This window comes from Mesoplodon mirus, assembly GCF_964341445.2.
Source record: "Mesoplodon mirus genome assembly, chromosome: X".
Taxonomy (NCBI): domain Eukaryota; kingdom Metazoa; phylum Chordata; class Mammalia; order Artiodactyla; family Ziphiidae; genus Mesoplodon; species Mesoplodon mirus.
Window position 1 is genome coordinate 139,620,409 of NC_138981.1, and position 25,706 is coordinate 139,646,114.

The 25,706-nt window shown below is 47.6% G+C and overlaps 2 protein-coding genes across 2 annotated transcripts in view; both read right to left on the reverse strand.

Annotated features, from left to right (window-relative positions):
- Window positions 1-737: 737 nt before the first annotated feature.
- Window positions 738-9,909, reverse strand: LOC309796998 (olfactory receptor 3A1-like; the record flags this gene model as incomplete). The annotated part of the gene is made up of 4 exons (XM_082610372.1): window positions 738-851; window positions 975-1,174; window positions 3,872-4,009; window positions 9,204-9,909. Coding segments are annotated over 4 exons (1,158 nt in total), but the record flags the coding sequence as incomplete, so codon positions are not given.
- Window positions 9,910-21,911: 12,002 nt separating this feature from the next.
- Window positions 21,912-25,706, reverse strand: part of GAB3 (GRB2 associated binding protein 3) — a gene marked incomplete at its 5' end in the record, with an annotated part of 57,532 nt that continues 53,737 nt past the window's right edge. The window contains one exon of the mRNA XM_082610240.1: window positions 21,912-25,186. Coding sequence (XP_082466366.1) covers window positions 25,070-25,186 — 117 coding nt within the window. The 3' untranslated portion in view covers window positions 21,912-25,069. The remainder of the gene's footprint in view (window positions 25,187-25,706) is intronic.

The following is a 25,706-nucleotide window of genomic DNA, read 5'->3' on the forward strand; positions in this document are numbered from 1 at the left end:
GACAGAAGCGAAGCCTGAGGCAGCATGGAGGAGGCAGCCCCAGGCGCTGGCCGCGGCGTGGCGCGAGGTGGTGTAGTCCAGGGCGGCGGAGAAGGCCCCAGAGGTGTCCCAGAAGAGGGTGGAGGTCCACCGGCCGCACAGCTGCCGCCTGCTCGTGGGCCGAACGGACATGCTTTGCGCCGGGCGGGCATACGCGTCGTCGCAGGGCCCGGTCGCCATCTCCCGGGAAACCGAGGTGGATGCGCCGCAATGAGACAGGGTGGAGACGCTGCGGGGGGACCTGGTAGAGACGCTGCGGGGGGACCTGGTGGAGACCCTGCGCGGGGACCAGGTGGAGACCCAGCACGGGGACCAGGTGGAGACCCTGCGCGGGGACCAGGTGGAGACCCAGCACGGGGACCAGGTGGAGACCCAGCACGGGGACCAGGTGGAGACCCAGCACGGGGACCAGGTGGAGACCCTGCGCGGGGACCAGGTGGAGACCCTGCGCGGGGACCAGGTGGAGACCCTGCACGGGGACCAGGTGGAGACCCTGCGCGGGGACCAGGTGGAGACCCTGCGCGGGGACCAGGTGGAGACCCTGCGCGGGGACCAGGTGCAAACGCCGCCTCAGGGCTGGGTGTTTGTCGGGCCCGTGGGCAGCGGATCCGGAGGCCAATTGCTCCAGTTGTATTCTGTTTGAGGAGAGGCCGGGGGATGCGCCTTCGGGAGGCAGTGGAAGGGGGGGGAGAAGGGGGTCAGTCGGGGGATGTGAAGGGGTGGGGGAAGGGGTACCAAGACCGTTGGAGGCGCTGGCCTGGTGGGGGGCCGGGGGTCAGCGGGGGCTGGGAGAGGTGGTGGGGGGAGACGGCCTGAGGGACCAGAAGGGAGGGGAGCAGACCTGGAGGGGCCCGAGACAAGTGAGAACGGCCTGAGGGGACGCAGGCCTGCGGCCCAGGCCAGGTCGACGGACGGTTCCTTGACTGTGCCGCCACCGGCTCCTTCCCGGTGCCCCTCCGGTGGCCCGTGGAGGCAGAGAGGGCCTGCCAGCCCCCGGCGCCGCATGCGCAGCCCCACCGAGGGGCGGTGTGGAAGGAGCTCGCGGTGAGCGGCAGCACCGTCGCCGTGTGTGTTCTCCGAGGGGCCCCGGTGGGGGGCGGTGGCCGGTGGCCGGTGGCCGGTGGCCGGGCTCGTTCTAAGAGTGAGTTGGAGGGCCTCCCTGGTGGCGCAGTGGTTGAGAGTCCGCCTGCCGATGCAGGGGATACGGGTTCGTGCCCCGGTCTGGGAGGATCCCATATGCCGCGGAGCGGCTGGGCCCGTGAGCCATGGCCGCTGAGCCTGCGCATCCGGAGCCTGTGCTCCGCAACGGGAGAGGCCACAACAGTGAGAGGCCCGCGTACGAGAAAAAAAAAAAAAAAAAAAAAAAAAAAAAAAAAAAAAAAGAGTGAGTTGGAGACCCCCGAGGCGAGGTCTGAGGACGTGGACTTGCGCGCCGAGCCTGCCCCCCGCTGAGGGGCAGAGCGTTCCGCTCACAGTTACCATGTTTACCTTGGTTTTCTTTTGCTCTCTCCCTTTTAGCCCAATGAGTGCTGAGGACCCTGGCCGACTCCAGATTTCCATCACCTCCGGTCTCACCCAGCCTTCCCCGTTGGTTCGGACCATGCAGCACTTTGTGTCCCGTGTTTCCACTAAGCCCGGGCCAGGAGAGGGGGCGTAGGACTCACCTAGCGTCTCTTCCTAGGCAGGGCGTCCCTCCCCAGGGCGTTGATTCCTATACTAGTTGCCACTTCATTATGGGGCCCTAATTGTTTGCTTGCATTGGTCTTGGGCACAAGATCTTGGCCCTGTTGTTTCCCTGTTGCTTCCCTGTTGCTGGAGGAGGAGGGTGCTGAAATGTTTGTTACGGCAGAAAATAAAACTGAACTACTATTCCGTGTCTGAGTATACTTTCAGGTACTGCGCCTCCACGGTTTCTTGCTTTGTCCTTGGTTCCAAGGGAAGGTTCTGGGCTTCAGATATTCTAGTAGTACAAGGTAACTGAAGACAGTTTAGGAAGTGGAAGCACATTAAAATGCACTATGTCCTGTCATTCAGCGTTAACTACTACCGGTATTTTGGAATATTTTCTTAAGTTGTATACTTTCATTTACATATAACAATAATATAATGTAATTTTTGCAAGTTCGTGGTTAATTTTTTTCCTGAATTATTTTCACTTAACATATGAGCTTTTTTTCCCCTAAAATTTCTTCAAAAACCATGTAGTTCGCTGCATAAAAGAAGTACTATAAGTGTTAAACATTTAATACGTTTCTGTTTATCCCTATTATAAGTAACGAGTCAGTGGAATTCTTCTGTGTAAGTATTTGCCTGGCTGGTTATGTCCTCAAGGTAGATTTCAACGGGTAGAAGTACTGAGGTAAAAGTTCACTTTTCTATTGATTTTTTAAGGCCGTTGGTGTACGGTACATGGTTGCTGCTCAGAAAGTGTGCCCTCCCACCAGAATTCTAGTTTGCCCACCACCTTGTACCAGTAGGTCTGATTGCTGCCAAAATAAAAAGCTTAGTTTGCAGGAGAAGATCAAACAACCCAGAAACACTGGAACTGGACCTTTGTGGTCTACTGACCTTGTTTCAGACGAGTGAAGAAAAGTTTTGGGACAATTAAGTCTTTGGGGGAGGAGTTAGCCCCCTCTAACGGATAGTGTTTCCTGCAACCTCGCTAAATTTGCTTATAGTTTTAGTAGCTCTTCTGTGAATTACATCATATTTTCTACATACATGATCAGGTGGTCTGAAGATAAGGTAGTCTTACTTTTCCTTTCCAGTTGGGATGCCTATTTGTGATTGATTTCTCTCCTAATGGGATTGGATTTCCCTGCTGCTTTCATGCCTGGTGATTTTATATTGGATGCCAGACACTGTGCAATTTTACCTTGGATGCTGGATATTTGTGTTCCCAAACATATTCTTGAGCTTGTTTCTGGGACTCTTGTTAAGTTACTTGGAAACAATTTGATCCTTTCAAGTCTTCCTTTTGGTGAGAACAGGGCAGGTTTTAGTGTAGGAATAATTTAACTAATTAACAACCTCCAATATTTGTTAGAAACAAAGACTCTTAGACTTCATCAGTTGGAGTGTTAGTAAATCTATCGGGACATTTATTTGGCATTTTATATTGAAGTTGAAGCTGTTTTTACCCTTTGGCCCACCTCTGGGAATCTATCAGAGAGAAAGTCTTGCATATGCCAACAAGGCAGAGTTAACCAGAATGTTAATTCTAGCCTTGAGTAAAAAAACGTCAACTGAGTAAAGATTCAGTGAATTACAGTAAGCCCATCCTAGTGGAAAACCGTGTGGCAGTTAGAGAAAGAGCAAGGTAGATAGCTGGGTACTAAGAAAGATGAAAACAAGTTGAGAATCTCTGCGTGGTATGGTATGTTCTCTTCTCACAGTGTGCTGCCACCATGTGAAAGTGCGGGGATATGCATAGTAACTACCTAGAGTGAGCCCCCTCCACCGTCAGGAATGCTCATCTCCAGACATTAGCGTTAGGGAAAGAAACTTCCACCTTGTAAATTTCACACGTATGTATTGTTTAAGCATTGTCAGCACGTATGTATTACTTTTGACATAAGTATTTTTATTTTGGGAAAATAAAAATACTGTTCTATTAGATTAAGGAATAATCTTTCCTAGTCTGCTTCCTTTAAAACATTGGAAATGGATTATGAATTTGATGAAAAGTCTGCACCACTGTAGAGGACATCTATGGGTTTTGTCACCCAGCATCCGTTTCCCTTCTCTTGGTACTGGTATCGTCACGTCACCCTAGAAAATCTCCCCTTTCCTTTTCTCTCGGCCATTATGGTTCTGATCGAGTTGACGTCACCTCTGATTCCGGGGGTGGGCATGTGGCTCAGGCCTGGCCAATCGGAGCACTGCTTTCCTGCGGCCGTGGTGATCCCATCCAACCAGTGACACTTTTGGGGCTGCAGGGGAGGCAGGCTGGCAATGGACAGAGGGGAAGCTAGAGCAAGAAGACAGATCTCAGAGGACCGAGTCCTGGATCCAGCCATGCCTGAAGACAGGAACTACCTGTGTACCTTTCAGTTACACAGACCCAGAAATTCTCCCTTTGGCTTAAGCCAATGTGGATATTTTTGATTGTTTCTGTTCTACTTTTTTTCACTTGCAATAGCAAAGTCTTGAGTATTAATGAATTGGGGGAATCATACTTTTATTTATTTAACTACTGTGGTCTGAGGACTTGGCCCTCCTTTATTACTTCAAGGGAGAAATTGACCTCTTTTCTTGTTAAGGGATTAGCTCCTGGCTGATCAACTCATATTGTGGTAGAAAAGGAGACAAATGAGTCAAAGGAGGGGAGGGACTGCAAGGGGCAGCTGGAGGAAAGGGACAAGGAGAAGGACCATCCCTTTCCAGACAGGGCACCCAAAATTGGCCCAGAAGTGGGCCATATAGTGGATATGGAGAAGCCTGTGCCTTCCACATTATTTTTAATAGCTGTATAATGTTCCACAGAATGTGTATACCATAGTTATTTTAACCAATCTCTTGTACATAGGCCTTTAGGCTATTTACAATTTTTCAGTATTATGAACCATGCCGAAATTAATACCCTGGTACATTTGTTTTTGTGTAACACATTATGTACAATAGGATTTTAGAAGGAGGGTTGTTGGGTCAAAGAGTAATCTCTTTTTAAAGTGTTTAATATGTATTACCAAGTTGCCCTCCAAAAAGTTTGCATCAATTTAACTCCAACGAATTGTGTATGAAAGTGTCCATTTTCTTACGTCCCACCCTCTATTTGTCAGCTTCGCCTGCCATAATAAAATACCACAGACTAGGTGGCTTAAAAAGCAGAAATTTGTTTTCTCATAGTTCTGGAGACTTGAAGTCCAAGATCAAGGTGCCAGCAGGTTGGTTTCTGATGAGGCTTCCTCCTTGATTTATAGACAGACACCTTCTCGCTGTGTCCTCACGTGTCCTTTGTGTGTGTGTGTGTGTGTGTGTGTGTAGTGAGAGAGAGAGAGAGGTCTTTGGTGTCTTGTTTCTCTTCTTATAAGGACACCAGACCTATTGGATTAGGTACCCACACTTATGACCTGATAAATATAACCTTAATTACCTCTTTAAAGTCCCTATCGCCAAATACTGTCACATTAGAGAATAGGATTTCAACATACGAATTAAGGGGGATACAATTCTGCCCATAATGCACACCAAGCAGGACATTTTCAATCTAACTTTGGTCATAGTTCTTTTCTATATAGAAGGTTTTAAAAAACTTCTAAAATGTATTTAAGTGATCGATCTTTTCATTATGATTTCTGTAGTTTATGTCCAATAGAAACCTTACCCACTGTAAAAGTGTAAAGTTTGTCACTCATGACGTCTTGTAGTACTTTAAAATTTTAATCCACTAGGAATTTATTTGGGTGCAAAAAATGACATTGATCTAATTTTGTTTTGCCCCCAAAGGTTAGTCAGGTGTTGGAACGCTATTTATTGAATAATCCGTATTTCTCCACTGAGTTGAAATGTCATCGTCACCAAATTTTAACCCCCATCTTTGTTTATTCTTGCAATTTGTTCTTCTAGCTAATTTGGGTTGAGTGATCTGGGATGGCCTCTCTGAAGAAGTGACCTGAAGGATTCAGTACAGAAAGTTGGGCTTGGGGAGGGAGAAGAAAGAGACAGAGGAAGACAGACAGACATTTGATTGGTTCAGCTTAAGTTGCCTTCCCAAGAATGCAGGGAGAAACGTGAGGACAAGAAGGGGATGAGAGAGAGGAGATTAACGCATCAGTGGATTAGAGGACTGTTGAGTTGGGGATACTTGAACATTTGAGTTTTTCTATTTTATACTATTATAAACAATATTGTTGTGAATATTTTGTTTAAAAGGGTTGCATACACACATGTGTAAATATACACAGTCCTAGTTTTAGTGATGAGAGGGTTTTCAGGTTGAGTTCATAACTTTGCAAGAACTATGCATTCCCACATGACATATTTATCCAGGCCTCTGTAATTACAGCATATTACCTGGTTAGGGAATGAGGGAACATTACTCTACCATGTAGTAGGGTGAAGGCTATGTGGAGAAAGGCCAAGATATGTGTCTGCAAAATTGATGTCCAAAATAAAAAACAAGTTCCATATTCTCACGGGAAGGTAGGGTTTATCAGCCAGGATGCCAGCAGTTGTGTCTAAGGGACCAAGCCAGAGATGTGACTGGAGAGAAAATGTAAAATTAAGAGTCAGAAGTCAGAGTGAAACCGAAATTGAAAGGGTACATAAAGAACAATGGTGAAATTACTTGGATTACACAAGTCAGAAGAAAGCTGGTCTAGACTTTACTTTTTACAGAAAAATTAATTTCCAAAAGAATTAAACTTGAAATGGGAAAAAATGAAAGCATACAATTAAGTAGAAAATATGAAACCATAAAAATGAAAGGAGAAAACATTGAGGAAGACAATTATGCATGATACAAAACCCAGAAGCCATACATGAATAAATATGAATCAATGTCTGAACACAAAGAAGTGTGAAACGTATTTATGGAAGAAAACACCGTGAGAGCATCAAATTGGGACTCAATTGGGATAATTCTTTATAAATCACATAGTAAAAAGGGCAGGATACAAAGTGCAGAAGGCAAAAAAATAAAATCAATATCTAATTATACGAAAATGTTAAACTCTGTTATGGAACAAAACACCATAAATAAGATGAAAAGACAAACAAGTTAGGAAAAAATCAGTGATACAAATAGTAAACTAAAGAAGATATCTTTAAAATGTAAAAAAAAAAAGCCCTAAAAAACTCCTGGAAATCAATACATAAAAGACAAACAATCCAATAGGGAATTGTACAAATGACAAGAACATGGCCTTCATGGAATAAGAATTATAAACAGCCAAATTGGTACTTGATATGATCTTATTTATGTAAAAAAAATTGTAAATGCAGGTTAGCACATCATAGGAAAAAATCTAGAAGAATACCCATAAAACTGCTCATAGTGGTTAGTACAGAGACATTATGAGAAAAAAAATTTTAATTAATTTATTTAATTTTGGCTGCGTTTGGTCTTGTTGCTGTGCGTTGCACAAGCAGGAGCCACTCTTCGTTGCGGTGCACGGGCTTATTGCGGTGGTTTCTCTTGTTGCAGAGCATGGGCTCTAGGCGCGCGGGCTCAGTACTTGTGGCTTGTGGGCTCTAGAGCGCAGGCTCAGCAGTTGTGGCACATGGGCTTAGTTGCTCCATGGCATGTGGGATCTTCCCAGACCAGGGCTCATACCCATGTCCACTGCATTGGCAGGCGGACTCTCAACCACTGTGCCACCAGGGAAGCCCCCTATGAGAAATTTTAACTTTCTAGTAATGCACCTTTATGTAAAGCATAAAAGATTTTATTTCATTAGATTTTTTTAACCATTAAAAAAATTGAAGTATAGTTCATTTACAGTGTTGTATTCGTTTCAGGTGTATAGCAAAGTGATTCCATTACACACACACACACACACACACACACACACATATATATATATATATATATATTCTTTTTCAGGTTCTTTTCCACTCTAGGTTATTACAAGATATTGAATATAGTTCCCTGTGCTATACAGTAGGTCCTTGTTGTTTATGTATTTTATATATAGTAGTGTGTATATGTTAATCCCAAACTCCTAATTTATCTCTCCCCCTCTCCCTCTGCTATCCTCTTTGGTAACCATAAGTTTGTTTTTTATGGCTGTGAGTCCATTTCTGTTTTGTAAATAAGTTCATTTATATCATTTTTTAAAAGACTCCACATATAAGTGATATCATATGATATTTGTCTTTCTCTGTGTTACTTCACTTAGTATGCTAATCTGTAGGTCCATCCATGTTGCTGCAAACGACATTATTTCATTTTTTATGGCTGAGTAATATTCCATTGTATATATTACCACATCTTCTTTATCCGTTTATCTGTCAATGGATATTTAGGTTGTTTCCATGTCTTGGCTACTGTGAACAGTGCTGCTCTGAACATAGGGGTGCATGTATCTTTTTGAATCATAGTTTTGCCTGGATATATGCCCAGGAGTGGGATTGCTGGATCATATGGTAGTTCGATTTTTAGTTTTTTAAGGAACCTCCATACTGTTCTCCATAGTGGCTGCACCAATTTACATTCCCACCAACAGTGTAGGAGGGTTCCTTTTTCTCCACACCCTCTCCAGCATTTATTATTTGTAGACTTTGTTTTTATTTTTTGCTGCGTTGGGTCTCCATGGCTGTGCGTGGGCTTTCTCTAGTTGCGGCTGTTGGGGGCTACTCTTCGTTGCGGTGCGCGGGCGTCTCATTGCGGTGGCTTCTCTTGTTGTGGAGCACGGGCTTTAGGCGCACAGGCTTCAGTAGTTGTGGCACGCGGGCTCAGTAGTTGTGGTTCACGGGCTTGGTTGCTCTGTGGCATGTGGGATCTTTCCAGACCAGTGATTGAACCTGTGTCCCCTGCATTGGCAGGTGGATTCTCAACCACTGCGCCACTGGGGAAGTCCCTATTATTTGTAGACTTTTTAATGATGGCCATTCTGACTGGTGTGAGGTGATACCTCATTGTAGTTTTGATTTGCATTTCTCTAGTAATTAGCGATATTGAGCATCTTTTCATGGGCCTGTTGGCCATCTGCATGTCTTCTTTGGAGAAATGTCTACCCAAATGATTTTATAATAAGCATATATTGTAGTTGAAAAAAATAAAAAATCTCTAAGCGTCCAGAACTGTAAATACACAGTGATTCCAGTTTTGTTTCCCTGCTTTAAATGCACACGCACATACATTGGTAGTTCAAAAAGAAACCTGAAGGAAACCATGAAAATGTTCACAGTGGTTCTCTGTAGGTGGTGAGATTGTGAAGGGTATTTTTTTTGTCATTTTATGAGCTTCTGTAACTGCACAACTTATCCAATGACCATGTTTTATTTCTATAAATACAAAAAAACAATGTTTTAGAATAAAAAAATGCAACAGAAATATTTGATCTTTGCTGGAATGGAGGAAAGCCTGGCACACAAAATAAGATTCACCAAATGGACCATCTACACTAAATTTCAGAATCCTATGTAGTTGGATTCACTCCCAAAGCATCAGGTATGTGCCAGCCACACTGTGGAGGAGTGTGGCCTTGTTTCGCATATGCCATAGACGATGGGGTTGAGCATAGGAGCGAGGACCACATACAGCACAGAAAGAACCCGGTCTCTCAAGCCAGAGTGTGCAGAGCTGGGAAGGATGCAGCAGAGGACTGGAGTGATGTAGAAAATGCAGACCATGGTGATGTGAGCACCACGGGCAGAAAAGGCTTTTCTTCGGCCCTCGGCAGAGTGAATCCTGAAAACCGCAGCGACAACATGTATATAGGAGATCACAACCAGGGCACAAGGTGCGAGAGCCACCAGAAAACTGAAGAACAGGGCAAGTTCATTGGCCCACGTGGTGGAGCAAGAGAGTCTGAGCAGTGGAGGGAGGTCACAAAAGAAGTGGGTGATAAGGCGGGGTCCACAGCGCTTGAGTAGAGCTGCAAGAATGGTGTGGGTGAGTGCATTGGCCAAAGCAAGCAGGCAGGAGATTGAAGCCAGTCCTGTCCGAGTCCTTTGGCCCATGAGGACTAGGTAGTGCAGTGGCTGGCAGATGGCTGTGTAGTGGTCATAGGCCATGGCTGTGAGCAGGAAGCACTCCCAGGGAGCCAGGAAGTAGAGAAAGAATATCTGGGTAAGACAAGCATGACAAGGCATGACCCGCACTGGTGCCAGCAGATGAACTAGAACCTGAGGCACTGTGGAGATATTGGAGATATAGGCAGTATCCAGCAGCGAGAGGTTGGCCAGGAAGAAATACATGGGAGTGTGGAGTCAGAAGTTCCCAGCCACGGCCACTGTGTAGACCAGCAGAAAGACGGTGAAGGGCAAATGCCTCAACTCCTGTGTCCCATTCCCCAGCTGCATGAAACCACGCCCAGAAACTTGCAGAGTCTGTAGAGTCCAGCTCAGAGTCAGATGAGGGTTTTAAGTTTGGAGTTTCAATTTACAAAAGGGAGTGGTGGTGAGGGACAGAGACAAAGAAGGCAGGTTTCAGGCTTAAGGGAATAAAACTCAGAATTGGAAGAATGAAATTAGGCTCAGGAGACCAGCGGTAAAGTAGAGGCCAGGAGAATGGAAACCCCACCAGCCCTCACACCAAGAGGAGGTGCACAGACCTTGAAGTCAGAGTGCACGCACATCCTATGAGAATATCAAAGTCAGTCCCTCAGAAACTTCTACCTGAGTAAGTGGCCCTGCGCCTTGTAATTACCTGAAATTGTCCCATCACCAACCCAACAGAACCCCTACTCAGGACCAGTGATGAGATCAAGATCAGGTCTCTCCTTCTCTTGCGCTGAACCTTTCAGTGCCTCCCATCTCACTCAGAGTCAAAGCCAAAGTCCTCCTCATGGGCTAGCAGACCCTCTGTGATATGCCCTCTCCTTTCCTCTCTGATCATCAGACAAGAGTTTCGTTCGTCAGCATCTTGTCCCATGTCACATCTTCAGACCTACCTACAGCAGCAAACATCCTTGCCTATTTCCTGCCTTGGCGGAAGAGGGCTCTGCCCTTCTATCCAAGGCTAACTTCTCCAGCTGCTCTTCTTCTCAGTACTTGGCAATCCTTTTACATGTGAATGTACTAAATGCCACTAAATTGTTTACTTTAAAATGGTTTATTTTATGGTGTGTCAATTTTGCCACAATAGAGAAGAAAGCAAATTAAAGACTTCTTTCAGACATATAAAAGCTGAATTATTGTCAGCAGAAAACCTGCACTACAAGAAATGTTAAAGAGAGTTCTCCTCAAGGAAGGATGACACCAGATGGGAATTTGGATCTACGTGAATGAATGACGAGTTCCAGAAATGGAAAATATGTAGGTAAATATAAATTTTTCTCATTTTAATATCTCTTTCAATCATAGTAAACTGTTTAAGCAAAAATATTAACAGCATAGTGTGCGGTTTATAACCAATGTAGACATGAAATGTATGACAACAATAGTACAAAGGACATGAGTGGGTAATTGGAAGTATATTGTTGTAATGTTCTTACATGATACGTGGAATGATTTTAAACCAGTTGAAGGTAGTCAATAATAAGGTAAAATGCGTATCAGAAACCCTAGCTCTAAAAGAAGGTATAGTGAGGATAAAATGGAATTCTAAAAATTATTCAACCTAAAAGAAGTCATGAAAAGATAGAACGAGGAACATAGAACACATGGGACAAACAGAAAATAAAGTACAGGATGGTACATTTAAACTGAGCCATATCACTAATTACATTAATGGTAAATGGTCTTCAGTTAAGAAAATGCTTCAGTTAAAAAGCAGAGGGTGTCAAAGTGGATAAAAAGGCAAAACAAAACATATGCTAAGCATAAGAAACCCACTTTAAACATAAAGATATAGGTCTGGTAACAGTAAAAAGATGGATGAAGACATACCGTGCAAACTCGAATAATAAGAGAGTTTGAGTAGCTCTATTAATAGCAGGCAGAGTAGACCTTACGATAAGGAATATGATGGGATGGAGGACATTTGCTAATGATAAAGGGGTTATTTCATGAAGAAGTCATAATAACAAAGCTTCAAAATGTATGAAACAAAACTCACAGAAAAGAAAGAAGTAAAGTAGCAATCAAGAGGAAACTTATCTTAAGTAACAGAACGATATTGCAGAAAATCAGACATAGAAGAGCAAATTTTGATTAATTTCACCTAAATAAGCAGTAGGAAAGAAATAATGAAGATAAGAGCAGATATGAATAAAATGTAAAATGAGCAAATAAATGATAGAGAAAAATCCATGAGACAGAAAGCTTTTGAAAATACCAATAAAACTGATAAAAAACTGTAACCAGGGAATGTTAGGGAAAATGTTTGTGAATAAATTTGCCAATTTAGATGAGATGGACAAATTCCTTGAATGACACAAATCACCAAAACTAACTCAAGAAGAAGTGGAAAACCTGAATATCCCTAAATCTATGAAAGAAATGGAACAGAAAACTCCAGGCCCATATGACTTTACTAGTGAATACTATGAAATACTTAGAGAAGAAATATTACCAATCCTATACAAACTCTTTCAGAAAGTAGAGGAGGGGAAACACTTCTCAAATCATTTTATGAGGCCAGCATTACAAAATACCCAAACCAGATGAAGACATTGCACGAAAAGAAAACCATAGACCAATATCCTTCAGTAACTTACACACAAAAAACTTAGTTAAATATGAGCAAGTTTAATCCAGCAATATATAAAGAGGACGATACATTACGACCAAGTGAGATTTATCCAAAGAATGAAAGACTGGTTTTGCATTGAAAAATCAATCAAGAGTTATTCATCATATTAACAAAATAAAGGAGAAAAACCATGTGATCATTTCAATAGATGCAGAAAAAGCATTTGACAACATTCAACAACCACTATGATAAAAACTCTCAGAAAACTAGGACTAGAAAGAAACTTTCTTAATCTGATAAAGGCAATCTACAAAAATCCTACAGCTAAAATGATGATGGAGGAAAATATACTTCCCCACCCCTGAACTCGAGAGTAAGGCATGGATGTTCACCACTTTTAAGTATTGTCCTGGAAATCCTAGGCAGTGCACTAGACAAGAAAGAAAAATAAAAGTTATACAGATTGGAAAAAATAGAATTATCTTTATTCAGAGATGACATGTTTGTGTCTGTAGAAAATCCTAAGCAATCTACAAAGAAAGAAACGTGAAATTTAAAAGTCACTATAATTTATAATAGTATCCTAAAACATGAAATACTTAGTGATGCATTTAATAAAACACGTGCAAAACATTTACAGTGAAAACTAAAACCTATTAACAAGAGAACTTAAAACCTATATTAATGGAGAAATGTATCATGTTCATGGATTGGAAGACCCGGGATTTTTTTCTTTTACTCACAAAAATTTAACGTTTGAAGATTTCCATCACAAAGCAAGATTACACATAGACAAAAATTAGGAAAGCAAACAAATAGAAAATTTGTTAGCAGAGGAAAGAAAAGTAGTACATATGGCAAAATATTCAATCCCACAATTTACTTATAAAATGATAATTAAAATAGCAAGTGAATACCATTTTATAACTAGTAAATTAGATGTACTAAAATGAACAGCCAGTGCTGACTAGGTTGTAGTCAATGGGTAGACTATATTGGTGACAGTGTGAATCGATGTAATTCTTTTTGGCAAACAATTTGCAATACATTTGAAAAGAAACATACATCTATTGCATGTGATACTGGACATCCTGTTAACACAGCATCTACAGCTTTGTCTCCTTCTCCTCCCACAGTGGACAGAAATAATTCCATATTCAATCTTTCCAAGGTGCCCCACAGTATCAGTTACTGGGTGTTATCTGACATCCTCAGATATATATGAGGATGAAGGATCAGAAATATTAAACCCAGGCCCAGGAACTATGAGTATATATTAGGAAAAGGATACCACAAAGGAGCGAAGACTCAAGTATTAAGAAGAGATTTGGGGGCTTCCCTGGTGGCGCAGTGGTTAAGAATCCGCCAGCCAATGCAGGGGACACGGGTTCGAGCCCTGGTCCGGAAGATCCCACGTGCCGCGGAGCAACTAAGCCCGTGCGCCACAACTACTGAGCCTGCGTGTCACAACTACTGAAGCCCGCGAGCCACAACTACTGAAGCCCTTGTGCCTAGGGCCCGTGCTCCGCAACAGGAGAAACCACCACAGTGAGAAGCCCGCACACCACAGTGAAGAGTAGCCCCCGCTCGCCGCAACTAGAGAAAGCCCGTGCGCAGCAACGAAGACCCAACGCAGCCAAAAATAAATTAATTCATTAAAAAAAAGAATATATTTTTAACATATCCTGCTGGTCATCAAGAAGATAAGAGCAATTCCAATTTTTTTGGAAATGGCCGAACGATATGAATAGGCTAGTTACAGAAAAGGAAATCCCCAAAGGTCGCAAGGATATAGTAGGAGTGGAGACGGGTACAGCCATAGCAGAGAGCAGCGTGGCATGACTGAATCCAGTGACGTCTGCCCATCCCTAAAGCCCAGCAATTCTGCTCCTGGGAACTTGCCACTGGTCCCCTTAGTGGGTATGTATGAGGATGTCCATCAGGTATTTTTCACGGAGGCGGGAGTCAGAGCCCCCTAGACGTCCCACTGACCCTCCTTCTGCCCTTGTTTCAGACCCTCAGGTGGGGCTGGTTAATTCATGAGTTTCCTCTTGTGATATGGACGACAGCAGAAGCCAACAAGCTAGACCCTTGCTCGGTACATTCTCTGGGCTTTTCCCGCACATGTCCAGCCAGTGTCCACGCCTACTCACTACCTACCCACGTGAGTCCAATTCTGCACTGATGGTTTTTTTTTTCCCCAGTGATGATGATTAAAACCTATTTGCTAAACCTAAAACTAAAAAACTATGAGAATGTCTGCTCACGGCTCCCGCTTTGCAACTCCCACAGGGAAACGTGGGACAGAGAGCTCATTGAGTCTTCCGTAAGTGACTGTGAGGCGTTAATTCCCACCTGGCTTTTGTACAAGACCACGGCTCGGCCTCCCTAGTCCGGCTCCCTACTGCCCATTATTCAGAGAAGCTGGCCTGCTCTCCTTTCCTCGTGTTTATATGTTAGTCTGGTGTGAATTGTAATCACTTCTGTACTCTCTGCTTTCTCCTGAAAAAAGTATGTGGCTTTACAAATTGGACCACGCGAATCATTTCCTCTGCAAGGAGTTCACTGACACCATCCACTCACACCTGCCGCCTGTCCTTTTCCACTCCTTTCAAATAGGTCTAGTTTACCATCTGCAGCCTTTGACACATCTCCCTTGACGTGTTTTTCAACCTAAATACCAGCTTTATTACTGATAAAACTGATTGGGGGACTTCCCTGATGGTGCAGTGGTTAAGACTCCATGCTCCCAATGCAGGGGGCCTGGGTTCGATCCCTGGTCAGGGAACAAGATCCCATGTGCATGCCACAACTAAGAAGCCTGTGAGCTGCAACTAAGGAGCCTGCCTGCCACCACTAAGGAGCCCACGTGCCACAACTACAGAGCCCGCCTGCCACAGTCAAGGAACCCGCGAGCCACAACTAAGACCCAGCACAACCAAATAAATAAATAAATGCATTAAAAAACAACAAGAAAAACTAACTCATTGGGGGTACTTCCCTGGTGGTCCAGTGGGTAAGACTGCGAGTTCCCAATGCAGTTCCATCCCTGGTCGGGGAACTGGATCCCATATGCCGCAACTGAGGAGTTCGTATGCCACAACTAAGGAGTCTGCACGCCGCAACTAAGTCCCACATGCCGCGGAGCAACTAAGCCCGTGCGCCACAACTACTGAGCCCACGCACAGCAACGAAGACCCAACGCAGCCAATAAAGAAATAAACAAACGAACTGAAAAAATACTTATAAAAGAAAGCACAGGTGTAGATGTCGAGTAGCCAGAGGGAGGACTCTGGTGGGTTCCGTGGCTTGGCCCCTTGCCACGTACTCCAACCTCGGTCCGGTGAGGCCTCTTCTACCACACACGCGGGAGAAATGAGAGCTGCGTTTCCCCGGCCCCTTTGGAACTAGCATCCTGGGCGAGGTCCAGGCGTGGCCAGCTAGTTGCCCTCACGTGTGATGTGGCGGGCAAAGCGAGATGGAAGTCTGCTTCTGGGTGCTCTTCCTGTGAGTCACAGTGACACGGTTTCCGTGTGAGTACTAGCAGGGTGTCCGTGTGTGCTGGGACGCACGGTGCGGCCCTGGGGGTGTGCTGGGCCATCTTGGACCTGCTGGCGACAGCCGAGCAGGAGCGTGTCTTTGCGGCCAGGCACTCAGTGACGTCGTGTTGGCGGCCTGCAGTCAGTCGGCTGTGGTGGGAGTGGGTACAGCGTGGAGATCAGCAGATGCAGCGCCCCTGCTGCATCTGGAGAGCCGTTGTTAAAGCTTCACCAGTGCAGCACTGGCCGCCCGGGCGAGGGCGCCTACTGAGTGAGCGTCCACCTCGGGGCAGCCTCTGGGGCCAAGGGCAGGGCTGCGGAAGGATGGTAACCAGCCCAGCAGGTGGAGGAGTGGCCTGGAAACAGCCGAGAGGAAGCCAGACCGGCCCGTGTCACCTCCTGGCCCTGGGACGCGAGGGACCGGGCCGGCCCAGGGGCAGGAGGGTCCACACCACTGGCAAGGACAGCAGGGAGCACGAGGAGGGGGAGGGGCACCCGAGAGGAGGTGGAGTGAAAGTAGAATTAGCATCCATCACCACAGCGGGTGTCACCGCCACAGCTCCTTTGATTCCAGGCGCGTCCTCAGGGCGCTTGGGGTTGACTGGCATTAACCCACAGAATCTTCGTTTCCCCGTTTGCGTCCCGGCCCGCAGCTGGGGGACCTGTGAGGCCTTGGCTGGCGCATCTCTCAGGACAGCTGAGGTGGATCATCTCTCCGTCAGGAAAGATGCTGTTTCTGTGTTCGGTCAGGTAAGTCAGTGGCGCCCCGCTAAGAATACTCACGGGAACCTAGCCCGGGTTAGCTGAGCAGCGCTGGCCTATGGCCGGAGCGTCCAGTCCCTGCCCCTCCCCCTCCCCTCCCCCGGTTCACCCATGGAAGCCCTAACCCCCCCATGGGATGGACTTTGGAGGCGGGCCTTTGGGAGGTAATAGGGTCTGGACGAGGTCATGCGGGTGGCGCCTCCATGATGGGGTCAGTGGAGACACCCACCAGCCCTGACCTCCCCACTCAGCGGAGACCCCGCTGCTTGGAGGTCCTACGCTTCCCCTGCTGTTTGTGGTTTACTCTGGGCTTTACCGGGAGGAGGGTCGGGGGGCTATGGGGGTGGGTGGGTGGCCCTTATTGCCTGGGGCAGATGGTTTGGGAGACGGTTCAAGGCCTTGGGAGTGGAAAGGCGTCATTCCTGTCTCGGTGGTGACTCCGTGGGCACTCGGCACCCGCTCCACGCCGCCCAGGCCCGGCCGGGGGGGCCGGTCTGCGCAGGCCCATCCGGGGCGCGCGAAAGGAGCGGGGCTTCACGGCAGAACCGAGTCTGTGCAGCCCAACGGGGTCTCCGGGGCGGCCCGTGGGGGTCAGGGCGGCAGCCAATCCGGTGCCGGGAGGCGACCTCAGGGGTGTGTGCGCAGGCGCCCTGGGCGTCCATGGGCAGAAGGGGCGTGGCCTCGTGAGGCGCTCAGGCTCTCCTCTGCTCTTAGAGGGACGCACAGCGGCCATGCAGGCCCCGGGGGATGGCGGCGCGGTAGGTGCAGGGGGCCGAGTTGGCCAGCAGAGCTCCGGAACTCCTGGTTACCAGAGTCGGTCGGGTAGCCCTGAAGGCGAGGGTGGTCCTCGGCGCCGGGAAGCCCCCCGTGGGCCTGGCAGAGGAGGAGCAGCGACGGGAGCAGCTGCTGCAGGTCCCCAGGGTGGGCGGGCACCACGTGCCCTAAGAGCTGGTGGAGATGCAGCGTTCGCGGCTGTAGGGCCTGGAAGCAGACGGCTGGTGTTGTATCCTTTCCGTGGAGCCTCCCTGGGCTGGGGCAGCGGTGCGGTGGCAGGGTACATGGCGGCCGCCTGTGGAGGGGACGGAGGGGAGCGCAGGGCGCAGTCAGGGGCAGCAGGGGCGGGCAGCCCTGCAGGAAAGGGGATTGTCAATGCCTGAGGAGCCTGGAGGGTGGGGAAGGACCGAAGGGTTAGGGAGGCAGCTCCGGGCGGTCTCATCCTGGGGCAAAAACGGGCCTCTGAGGTGTGGGCAAGCCCGAGATACCAGCAAATTCAGTGGCGGATGGTGCCTTAACCACGTCTCCCCCAGCAAGCTCATAGTGCCTTTCCGATCCCCGCTGGAGGCACACATGGCCCGCAGAGCTCTGACCCCAAATGCCCAGCGTGACCGAGGCATGATTCGGAAGGAATATAGAGTGAATGGCAATGCCCTAGATATGTGAGTTCTAGAAGAGTCTGCCGCGGGCGGGGGTGGGGTGGGGTGGGGTCGGTGGCAGGTGCTGGGATCTGATCTCTGTCTTAAGAGTGCTGCGATGGGGGCGCTGACGGGCTTGGTATACGGAGGGGCCTGGGGGCTGGTGCCCTGGACCTACATGAGCGATCTCCCCTTTAACCTGATTTTCCTTTCCCCTCACTTGTAGTACATGGACTGCTGAAGACCTTGAACTCTTCCAGATTTCCATCAGCTCCTTCCTCGATCAGCTTTCCCTGGTGATTCGGAATATTCAGCACCTTGGGCCCTCGCCTCCCTAAAGGCTACGCGAAGGAAAGGGGGCTGAGGCCTAACCTTGTGTCCCCTACTAGGCAAGGCTTAGGGAATTCAAACTTGAGTAATCACCACTTTGTTATTTGGGTTTAATTTTTTGCCAGTACTGGCCCTTGGTATCTCTTGGTTCACTTGTTTTGTTTCCCTGCGGCTCGAGGAGTGGGATGCTTCAATGTGTATTACTGCAGAAAATAAAACTAGGCCACTGTTTTGTGTCACAGTTTCTTCTCAGCTAATGCATTTCTGGATTTTTTATCTTTGTCCTCGTGTTGGAGGGAAGGTTCTGGAATTCAGATATTCCAGTAGTACAAGGTAATTGAAGACAGTTTAGGAAAATGAAAAGCCCGATGTCCAGCACTAAATACTGTCAACGTTCTAGAACGATTTTTTTAGTTGCACTTGCACAGTAAATGTATAACGGTATGCAATGTAGAAGTCATTAAGGTTAGCATTAAATTTTTTCCTGACTTTTTTTCATTTAACATACTAGCTTTTCCACATTCTAAAAACTCTTCAAAAATATGTGATTGAGTGGAGGTATATAAGATGCACCATAATGTAATCATTGAACATTTAAGTTGTTTTCAATTTTTTCATTACTATGGTTAACGATTCAGTGGAATTCATGTATGTAATTCTTTCCATGAATGATTATTTCCTGAAAGTATATTCCAAAAGTTGGAAATACTGATCTAAATGTTTACTTTTCTATTTCTTTTTTGAGACTCTTGATCACAGGGAATTCCCTGACAGTCCAGTGCTTAGGACTCTGTGCTTCCACTGCAAGGGGCACGGGTTCCATCCCTGGTTGGGGAACTAAGATCCTGTAAGCCACGCGGCATGGAAAAAAAAAAAAAGAGCGGGAGAGAGAGAGAGAGGAAACAGACTGTCTTTCAAGAAAGAAAGACTCACAATTTCTCTTCAGAAAATACACCTACTACCAGATTTCTGGTTTCCCAACATCCTTGTCACAATTGGCTTGGTTTCCTACTAAAATTAAAAACTTAGTTTGCACAAGAAGAGAAAAACCCTAGGCACAGTAAAAGAACAATGTTGTGGCTGACTGGACTTGTTTCAGATCAGTGCAGAAAAGTGCTGGGACAAGAACAATTAGTTGAGCGTTTGGGCAGGCGGAGTTAGCTCCTCTGATATCTTTTATCCTGTGATCTTGCTAAACTCACTCGTGTAGATTGCATTCGGTTTTCTACATAGACAATCATGTTGTCTGCAGATAAAGTTTTACTTCTTCCTTTCCAATTGGGATGTCTTTTATCAATTGATCTGTCTCCTCCTAATGGGTTGGATTTTTCTGAATCTTAGCATACCCTTTTCCTCAGGTGCTGGGTACTTTTCTTCCTAGGTATAGTCCAGAACTTCAAAAAATCTAATATTGTTAACTTCCTGGGAAACAGTTTGGTCCTTTTGAGTCTTGCCTTGAGACTTTCTGGGTGGGGGCAGAGCAGCTTTTAGTTTTCCACACGATTGAGACAAGATCCGTCTGAGTACTGTATATGATGTCACCCGAATTCCGAGTTTCCGCTAGTGGACCCTCCGCCCTTGGGCACGGTTCTGTCCCTGTGCCGCTGTGTCCTCTCCAGTCCTCCACCCGCCAACTCCGGCTGCGTGCGCTCTGCGATCCACCCCCGAGACCCGGGGAGGCGGCTGGACTCGGTCCGGACGGTCCGTGTAGACAGCAAGCTGGGGCAGCTGCACGGCTCACCTCTTCGGGGTCTCAGCTCCCAGAGGTCACTGACGGTCCTCCCTCACCCGAGGCCCAGTTTCTTCACAGCCTGTGTTTCATAAGTTTTGGCTGCGTTTAGGGGATTCTTTCAAGCCAGTGCGGGGGAGATCCGGTCCCTGTTCCTGCATGTGCGTGAACGGAGTCCGCCGGCACAGAGCCCAGAGAGCTCTGACAGCGTGGGCTGGAGGGAGGGCGATGCTGGTGCTGGGGATGGTGGCGGTGGGCATGGCGACGACGGTGATGATGGAGCATCTCCCCTGCCAGCACGCAGCAGCTCTGGTGGCTACGCTGATCCTGCCTTTCAAAATAGAAGTCAGATCACGTCTCCCCTGCCTAATTCCCTTCACAGCTCCATTCTCACCCAGAATATAAGCCAGAGGTCCTTGTAATGGCCAGCAAGCCCCCACATTCTAACCTGTGAATCCCCCATCGCCTCTCTTACCTCCTCTGCTCTCTTGCTCACTCCATGCCAGCCACGCTGGCCTCTTGCCTGTGCCCTCAACGTTCCCGGTTTTCTACTGACTTAGGGCTTTTGCACAGTCTGTTCTCCCTGCCTGGAATGTGCTCTCATCTCCTTCGAGTCTGCCCAGATCTCGTCTTCTCGGCCTACTTCTTCCTGAGGCCACCAACAGCCCATCCTCTTCCTGCTGTTCTTTTCCATACGACTCATCACCTTCTACAACACAGTATAATTTACAAATTGACTTTTTATTTCCTGCCTCTTCCCAATAGAGATAACCACTATTCTGACTTCTACCACCATAGAGTATGAAAGTGAATTAAAAGTCTCATGTTGAAGAACAAAAAAATGGAAATGATTTAAAATTTCAAGACGGATATAAAACAGTTAGGATGCATTTGTTTATACAAAGGTAAACAAAAGATAAAACTCATTGAAATGGAGGTTTTGACCATGAAACAGAGACCAAAACAACAGTGCTGGATGGAAGCCAAATGGCTGTGATAAGGCAGAGGGGACGCGTCCCATGGATTGTTCTGCCTTCCCCATGGAGCTCCCCCAGGAACCGATGTCTGTAGGCGGCGGCGGCAGAGTGGGGTCAGGTTCGTCATCATCCTCGTGGGGCTCCAGTGACCTGGCAGCCTTGATTGTCCCCGAGGCTCTCCAGCCCCCCTCTGCCATCGGTGAAGTGCCCGTGGCGCGGAGCCTGCGTCTCAGCTCTGCTGTCTCCCATCGGGCCCCCTGCTGCGGCCAGCACCACTGCCACTCTCTCTCAGTTGCAGAAAATAAAAACTAAATTTATAAAAACAAATGACAATTAAAATAAGGAAATGATAACAATAAATGCAATTTAAGATCAAGGAAAATAAAGAAGTAGAAAGCTGGAAACTTAGGGAACTGTCTGGTGAAGTAAAGGGGCCAGAGCACGAGGGGCCTGGGGCTCAGAGACCTTTAGGTCAGGTTTCCCGGCCCCTGCTTCCAGGTTAGCCTTGTGGGCCGACCTGCTCTCCTTTAGGCCAAGGGCTCGGCCTGGAGTGTGTGTCAGGAAAAAGCGTTCATGGTAATCAGCCTCGTCCTTGACCAGGGTGAGGAATTTCACGTGGCTTCTCCTCCTCTCTCTCAGCACCAGGACTCCCGTTGGCTGTAGGGTTTCTGCTTTGGGCCCGTTTTCCCCAGACCTGAGCCCCTGCTATTCTGGTTGTCTCTGCCTCACATCGTGGCCTAGAGATGCTGCTGGCCTGGCAGCCAGGGCAACTGGGACTCTCAGCCACAGGGAAAAGGGAGGTGGTGGCACAAGAGACCCCCTCTGGGGAGAAGCAAGCTGGGCGCTGTTGCTTTTTAATGTCAGTAATGACAACGGTTGTGTTATACGTGGTATCTGGCAGAGCCAGTAAGTTTACTGCCAATTATCGAAGCTAGCTGCTGACCCAGATGTCAAGATGTGGTTTGGCTGAGCAGAAGCAGTACTTCTTACAGCCACCTGCTCCACTGTTTGCAGCAAAGTGACACGGATGTAGGTCATTCCATGTGAGTCAGGTTAAGTCAGTTGTATTTGAAAATGGCAATGAAGTCTATTTCCACCTATTCAGGTTTCAAAACGTGTCCCGTAGTCTTTCAGATGTCATCACTTAAATAAGAGGGCACTTAGGTCACGATTCCTCTCCTTGTAAGACTTTTATTAATGCCAGACATGAAACAGTAAAAACATAGTGAATTGTTAAAAATCTGCACGGTTGTGGATACAAAGGTGGTTTGAACGGGGACCGAGGAGGAGGCCTTGAGAGGGGGAAGCCAGGCCTAAGGGGAGCCATCAGTCTCGACCCGGGCCCAACGGCCACGATTCAGCTGCTGCTTGCTGCGTGGTGAAGTGGCCTGGACACAGTCCCCAGGGTCACACCATGCCCTTGTAGCCAGGCTGTGTGCTGGGCCTCAGGGCTCCTCCCTCCCCAAGGAAAGCTTAACTCCCAACGTTCCTGGGCCTGTGGATTTAGGCTTGAGTCCCTTCGGTCCCCCTTTCTGCATGGCAAAACGCCTGATCTGGAAGTATTTCCTAATGAAAGGAGACGGAAGGAAACGAAGCCAAAAAGGAGCTACAGAAAATACTGCGAGATTAATTGCTGCACTGTCCTGTTATGTTGATTCCCAAATCTTCTAGAAAGGTGTACTCTGCCCAGTGTACAGACATGCCATGTGTACTTGAGTTGGAGTGGTATCTGGGATCATTTCTGTTAAAAAAAACCCCAGAAAAATCCCTCAGACCCCATCAGAATCATAGCCCTCTATTACACGTGGATTATCTCTGCCGGAAAACAAGATTTGGCCGGCATCGCTGTGATTTACGGTGACTTTCTCAGGAGCATATGCTGCCGTCAGCTCCAAAACTACCTGTATTTTGTGTCCCTGAATCATTATGCCTTCGTGTAGCCATCCATTAGCAGTTTTTAGCAAAGCAAGACATCATCCCATCCACCCTGGAAATGAGGGTGAAGTCATATTTTTTTTTAAATCCCTAATCACTTCCAAACAAGTCACACTGCTCAAGTGTCTATTGTTTCGTGCAGTAAGTATGTCCCTGGAAATGTTTTGTAGAAACAGATTTTTGTGTTTTGGTCAACTGGATGACATTTCACTGCCGACAAAATTTCAGCTGCATTTACTATTCCAATCTCTCTTCAATCTGGTGAGGTTCTTGACACTTGGACGTACAATTTTTCTGCACTGGCCTTTGTCAGGCAATCAGTGAGCTAAACACAGGTGGCCCACACATAAGGAAGCCACCATCTACGGGAACTGGCCGTCTGTAGCCCTGGATTCTTGCCTGAGGCTCTGTGACTCCTTGCAAGTCACAGAAGGAAGAAGGCAGCTCTTTACAGGCTCTGGCCGTGGAGCAGGCCGTAGGCTCAGGGAGCCCTCTCGTGGCTCCATCCAAACTCACTAAGGACTCTTAACTCAGTTAAATCCCTTGGCAATTGGCCCCCATCTTGCTCTGGGAAGAAAATGATGTCACCAGACCGTGCTGCTTTGAACATCAAAATTACTTCTTTTATGGTCTGGAAAACCAAGACTTTGGCACTTACCTTCGGAGCAGTTTGAAACCCTGAAACCCTGCAGCAAAGCCTACAGGTGCCCTGCCTAACCCTGGCTGCCGCAGACCTGCCCGCCTATTTGATGCATCCTCGTATATAAGCCACCGTGGCAGAACAGTGGGCCAGAACCTGCTTACTACCCAGTTGGCGAGGTTTGTCTTCTGGCTGCAAGTGCTCAGAAGGATTGGGAATGGGCGTTAAGCAAAACTCCAAGCCCAGTCGAGCCTGTTGTCTGCGTCCCCTGAACCCCAGCGCCCCATAAAGGAAGGAGTGACAAGATGCCTTCATTGCCTGCGGGGAACGTGTGCAGTCTCAGGGGCTCGTCACCACTAAAGCAGAAGGGAAAATTAGCCAGGAAACCTGAGACTTGAAGTCACCGGCGTTTGGTCTGTTTTTTGGCTTTGTTTTGGATCATAACTATCACTCAGAAGCTTGAGTGCAGCACAGGATGGCCAGGGATAGCTTTCCCCGAGGTGGCAAAGATTCTTCTGCCAGCATTAGCCAGCTCACGGGACACACACGGCAAGGGGACCATGTGAACCAAGAACGGATTTCACACTGACTGTCGGGAGGTGTCTCTAATGGTGACTGCTGATTATGTTAGAGTGCCCTGTTTGAAGACCATACAAAGAAACCCTGGCTCGACAGGCATACCTTTCAAGTATACAAGCACCTGCTCGAGATCCTATGAAAGGGACAGGAGATGATGAGTCATCCCGTGTCTGCACGTGTTTCCCACGCGTCTCCGAAGTTACCCTAAGCGACGGACGCAGCCTTAGACGGCGGAAGGAGCCTGACTTGCTGTCTCACTCCATGAGTCATCTTGGGTCAAGCGTTCCCCTCTCTGGTGCTTGGTATTGTTTTCCTCAAAGTGGGAGCGGTGATCTCCGCCAAGCCTAGCTTCCGAGGTCTTTGAGGGGAAGAGATGAGACGATGCGTGTGAAAGCATGCCAGGAAAAGGCCAACAGCAGTGGGACGCCCAGCCACAGGTGGCTGCTCAAGCACGCTGTCCTTAGAGCCACCAGTGTCATCTGATAGGCCCATCACGGACCTCGGGACTCAAGGCTCCTGTCACTCGCATTGTCTTTCTGCCACCATCACTAGGCTTGGTGTCTTGCACTGTGTCTTCAGGGGTGGGGACAAGATGGTGTCCAGGCGCATCTCTCCTAGGGTCATTTATGATTCCAGTGGAAGCACAGGAGAGAGATCGAAACTTCAGGCGTTGGAGTCAAAAGATGTCATCCTGTTGGCTCCAATCTGCACGTCAAGGGCTCCACTGGAGAAGATTTCTAATGCCACTTTTGCTTTGATTGTTCCCACCCTGCCCGAATGGAGTCTTCTACATCCCAGTCCACCGGCCTGAGGCTCGGCAGGGGCAAGTGTGGCCGGTGACAAGGGCTGGCCTCCCTCAGAGCCCCCTTCCCGCAGCCCAGCCCCGTCACACTTTGGATTGCCTCTCGTCCGTCCACTCCTGCTTTGTGCTCTGGAGAGCCTGCGTCTTCTGCTCATCCACTTGGACATAGTCTACTCTTTGCTCCTCTGAAAAGAGAAGTTTCTGAAGGGGGAGAAGAAAAAGGTTTCATTCCATCAAATTTAAAAATTCGGCACAACGTCAGTCAGTCTCTGGTGGATTACAGTGTCAAGTATTGGCTGGCCCTCCCCCCTGGGTCGTCACTTGCAGAAACGTCATGCTGCGTGTGAACGTGTGTAAATCTCTCCTCACCTCTGCTCCCTTCAACTTGGCTCTAGCCAGCTGACTCGCCTTGGCCAATATAATGTGCGTGGGGTGACGGGTGCCCCTCCTAAAGAGAAGACAGGCGTCCTGTGATCCTGCACTCTCCCGTTTTCCCCTGCCACGACGCCGGCATGCCTCACGTGGGGACCGTGATGGACTGTCCCACAGGCCACAACTGAGAAGCCTTTGCGGTCGAAAGCCGCAGAGATTCGGGGCTTGTCTTCACTGCACAGCTGACCAGAGCTGACTAATGCACCGTCTGGGCTTATCTGTCTATCCTGCTGACCAGCTTTGCTGGAGTATCATTTTAGGTGTCTGGAATGAAATGAAAGGTAAAGGA